This window comes from Mytilus galloprovincialis, chromosome 7, assembly GCF_965363235.1.
Source record: "Mytilus galloprovincialis chromosome 7, xbMytGall1.hap1.1, whole genome shotgun sequence".
NCBI classification, from domain to species: domain Eukaryota; kingdom Metazoa; phylum Mollusca; class Bivalvia; order Mytilida; family Mytilidae; genus Mytilus; species Mytilus galloprovincialis.
The window spans coordinates 64,795,192-64,800,204 of record NC_134844.1 but is presented as its reverse complement, the minus strand read 5'-3'; the positions used below and the strand labels follow the sequence as shown (position 1 = coordinate 64,800,204).

The 5,013-nt window shown below is 33.4% G+C and overlaps 1 protein-coding gene across 1 annotated transcript; it reads right to left on the bottom strand.

The window, feature by feature from the left end:
• Positions 1 to 761: 761 nt before the first annotated feature.
• LOC143083476 (uncharacterized) lies at positions 762 to 2,754 on the bottom strand. The gene has a single exon (XM_076259738.1). The coding sequence runs from the start codon at positions 2,746 to 2,748 to the stop codon at positions 1,057 to 1,059; it is 1,692 nt and encodes a 563-aa protein (XP_076115853.1). The 5' UTR covers positions 2,749 to 2,754; the 3' UTR covers positions 762 to 1,056.
• Between the last annotated feature and the right edge of the window lie 2,259 nt (positions 2,755 to 5,013).

Sequence of the window (5,013 nt, the reverse complement as noted above, 5' to 3'; positions counted from 1 at the left end):
TACAAGTTGAGATATATAAACACCGTAAGATGGTGACAAGGGAACGTCTGCTTTATGGATGCGCACACCGTTTACACTCCTTGAATCAACCGCTGCATTTAGAAATACATATTTCAGGTTGATTTAACTCTGTTATAAAGATATCAGGCATGCTTTACTTTCCAGTATTTGGTGAATACATTTTTTTGTCATTTTCGTTTTTTCATCCGACTGTGCCATAATTAAAATCACTGTTTATGGTTTTATGTATACATTATTTTGGAGCTATTTGAAATGATGCCACATTAAGGTGTTCGATGGTTGTCGTTCGTTTGATGATGTTGTTTATAAGTGTTTCTCGTTTCTCGTTTATATAGATTAGACCATTGGTTTTTCTGTTTGAATGGTTTTACACTGGTAATTTTTCGGGCCCTTGGCTTGCTGTTCGATGGAAGCCAACCCTCGGTGTTGAAGACCGTACTTTGACATATAATGGTTTATTTTTACAAATTGTGACTTGGATGGACAGTTGTCTAATTGGCACTTATACCACATCTCCTTATATCTATATTTGTAAATCTTACAGTGAAACATGTGCTGCTTCCTTTTATATCATTAAATATATCAACATTTCTCTCCTACTTTAATATTTGAATTTTCTGCTGATATTAATATTGATAATAGATACGAAAATACCACAATACACATTAGGTACTTCTAACGACTTTTTATGGGCTTAAATTGTTCAGGAACGTTCAAAAACAAAATATTTAAGGCAGAAGATGTATTTATATATTTATTCACCAAGTATATTTGTTACATTGATACTTCAACATGTTCAAGAAACCAAGCTTTTCTTTATGTATCCTGTAAAATTCCACTGATTACCCATGTTAGTAGTCAGCTGCTGGCTATAACTATGTTTAATTGGCGCATGAATATGTTTAAAACACACACTTAACAATATCTGTCTGTCAGAAAAAAACAAAATAGGTTTCGGACTTCTAGGTATTTTAAACACTGCACTGAATGACCTAAGGTTAGCGAAGTTTTAAACTTTAAATTTGTTTAAACATGTTAAATAACATCAAACAAATGAGCCGTTTTACAGTAGTTTGCGACTAGCAACTGATTTTTTAGTCCACTAAAATTAATTGACGTAGGCGATTTAAGACCATCACTTGCTGTCAACACCTCTCTGTGTCGTTGTCCATCAGGGGAGATAGCTACAACATTGTCCGAACTGCGCCCAACCACGTACACATTGCCATCATTATCTACATCAATACCTTGAGGACACTTTAGAACGTTTTCATATTGGAAAGTCCATTGCATTTCACCTTGTAGATTATAACATGTCACGGTGTATGATTTATAGTTTGTATGAAATATATTGTCCCTAAATGATGCAATGTAACAGTCACTGGGCATTTTGACATGGACAATTGTACTTATCGACCTGTCGTACAGATTCATTATTCGAATACCTTTCTCCCTACCAGAATAAATCAATCGATTATCTTTCAATGCAATGCCATCACTATTCGAATTCAGTGAAATTGTTTTCTTGATTATTTTCTTCTCCAAGTCAATAATGGTGATACATTTCTTCTTTGAACCACCAGATGAAACAGCCAATGCATTGTCCTCACTGATATAAGCTACATCAAACGCGTTACACGGCGTCTTCACTTCAAAGTCTTCAAATCCTTCCATGTTAAACACAACAAGCGAACACTCCGAGTAGTAAACAAATGCCATTCTACCATCCGGCAACATGCAACATCCAAAGGTTGCTTCTCCTTGTGTGTTGATGGTCTTTTGTTTTGTAAACGTTACATTTTCAATGGATCTTGATTCAACAGTCGGGACCATCATTTGGGCTTGTTTAGTCTTTTTCCTATTCAGAACAATATCACAAGAAGTAGCTTTAATACACACTTCTCCAAACCTTCTGATATCGGACATGATATTCTGGATAGAGGTGTTGTTCTTATATGAAATAAATGTTTTCTTGAAATTGCCTTCTTCTTCAAGCAACTGCAGGAATTTGTTTTTGCTATAGACGTCCTCTTCTATTTGTTTCAATGAAAGAAAGACTTGAAGGTCTGTTGCATGTTGCTTTATGCTAACAATGTTTTTCTGGAGTTCTGCTATTTCTTTTTCCTTCTTTTCTAATGATGACAATAAATGGCTTATTTTGGAGTTCTCTTTTTCGTCTATCGCATAGAGTTGTTTCATTAAATCCTCTTGTAACTTGTCAAGATGGTTGTTGATCTTTATTCTAGTAGTCTTTATTTCTTTTTCTATTTCCTTTCTACTTTCGTTAAATGTCGTTAAGTTGTCGTGTTTATGCTGGCGAATTTTCTGTAGATTTTCTGCTACTTCAACTAAGGTTTCCTCTATCTCGCACATGGCGTTGGATGTTTTGACATTGTAAATGACGTCATCTAATTCGACGATATCTCGGCAGTCTTTATGACTTTCTACGATACATTTGCTGCAGCAGGGACATTCATGCTTCTGGCAATACATTTGATACTTTTTATCGTGTTTACTACAGTTTTGACTGATCATTAGTACAGCAGCTGGTAATTTAGTGTATTCAGTAATTGGTATCACTCCATGGTTTCTGGTTCCTTTTGACAAACTGTGATGCTCCTGGCATTCTGGACATAATCCCTCGTCACATTCTGTACACCAGACTACGGAAGGTTTGGTGATGTGACGGAGTTCACAAACACCACAGTTATTAGTACTTGTTGCCATTTCACACACACTGAAAATAACAATAACTGATTCAATAGTTTAAAACAACAGCACCGCCATCAAACCCCAACATCAAACATGGTAACTTAATTTTCTTTTTCTGTCGAAGAGAGTTGACTCAAGCACGCAGGGTTTCTACATCAATATAAACAGGTTTCATAATATAGAGTACTGAAAATGGGGTTTGATATCAAATAATGAATGGTTATTATATATTTTGAATTTATTGAACCATAAAATTAATTTTTGACTCTTCACATTGAATATTCCGCAGAGCGGAATGTGTAAAATGTGAAGAGTCCAAAACTAATTTTACGGTTCAATAAATTCAAAATAAATCATTGCCATTCATTATAAATACATTTTTATCAAAAGTAAGGCTCAAAGAATTTTTTATATTATTTATATTAACAATAACAACGTACACACATGTTAGCGTATGAATACACAACGTCAGAGTGGGCGTGTCGCCATAAAAATTGACAACATTGAAAATGAAGGTAATACTTTTAACCGATCGGAAGACAGTAAATACACCAAATTTTATTTATTAATCAATCAATCGAAATTATTCTCATTTATCTCAATTTACATTTTTTTTTTATTCAAAATGAAAATGAATTGTAATGAGCTTGTGGAGAGTACAGGGTCAAATTTTTAGAATGAATGAAACCGGGCCTTAAGTTTTTATAAAAGATTATGGAAGTATATATGAAATTCAGTTCAGATTTCACGGTAGGTATAGTGTCCGGCTAGGATCGTGGTTTTTCGATAAAAAATGTAAACATGTGAAATAGACGCTTAAGTTTAACAAACAAAGATATACAAAGTGTGTTAGTATTTAAGATGAAAATATAGATTATCAATCCGATATCATTTTTTGTTAAAAAAGTTGAATTTAGCCATATAATGCTTTTATTCCAATAACGAATTAAAGCCAATTTTATACATATACCAATGCAATGTCGATGGAAATGCATACATGGAATTCTTATATACTTAGATATACAGACACTTTACAAAATTTTTGTAATTGCATTGAAAACGACATTTTGAGACTAAATTCATTTCTAAGTTTTCGGGTTTTTTCGAGAGCAGTCCGGGCATTTTCGAGTGCGTCCGTTTTTTCTCAAGTGATTACACAAATTTCCTATAGCTTAAAATGTGAAAAATCAGTGTAGTGTAACGATTTCGCCCCTTAAACCGAGTGGTAAGTTTAAATGAATAAGGAGGCTCGATCGAACATAATTTGCATGGATCCTTTGAGTTGGTATATGGTTGAAATAATAACTAAGTCAGGTATAAAGTTCAGATGCATTTTATATAACATCTATATAATCAAATATTTACAATTGATCATAAAAACATACATTTATATTTATATACAATTTGCCGTAATCATCTTTATTTATAGATCAGGAGGGTTGACTTCAAATTCCCATTTAGGTTGACTTGTTTCCGTAGGTTGATTTGATAGAAGGTTGAACTTTTCAACCTTCTATTTCCAAAAGTATAAAATACTTAAAAAGGGTTGATTTATAAAAAGATATTCATATATCTTATTTCCTAAACCGAAAGTAGATTTCCAGAAAATCTCTTTCATCCTATTTCATCGATAGAAGGTTGACTAAGTGGAACGACAGCTGACGGGACTTTCCCATAGGTCGAAGGTCGTTTTCTTCTTCTTCTTCTTCTTCTTCAAAGCAAACAATTGCCATGTGTAAGAAAGCTTAGTTTTCTTAAAACATTCAAAACCTTCACACTAAATTATACGGACATCAAGACAGCATAAATTCCGACTGCTCTTGCAGGCGGTGAGATTAAATCTCTAGTTCGTTTCGTCAACCTTCTATTTATAATTTTCCGGTCAATGGATCGACCAATCAAAACGTTTGTTATGTTCACAGGCAATCTCGTGTTGCAGACCACCAATACACAAATAAATATGGCTTCTCTTGTAAATAAATTATGGCACTGCTGGTATTTAGACGATTACGGCTAAAACACAAGTTATTACATTAAGAAAATAAATAAGCAAATAAGGTAAACACATTATCGCATCATGTATCATTGAAATACATGCCAACCAACCTTGAATATTCTGTACAAGGTGATATTCCATCGTAAAAAATAGCGTTGCGAAAACGTAAACAAAAACAGCTGACTCATAAAATTACTACTGTAAACTATGGATAACACGAGATCCATTAATTTAATAATACGATCACTAAATCGTAACAGTATTTACGTTTAAAAACAATAAAA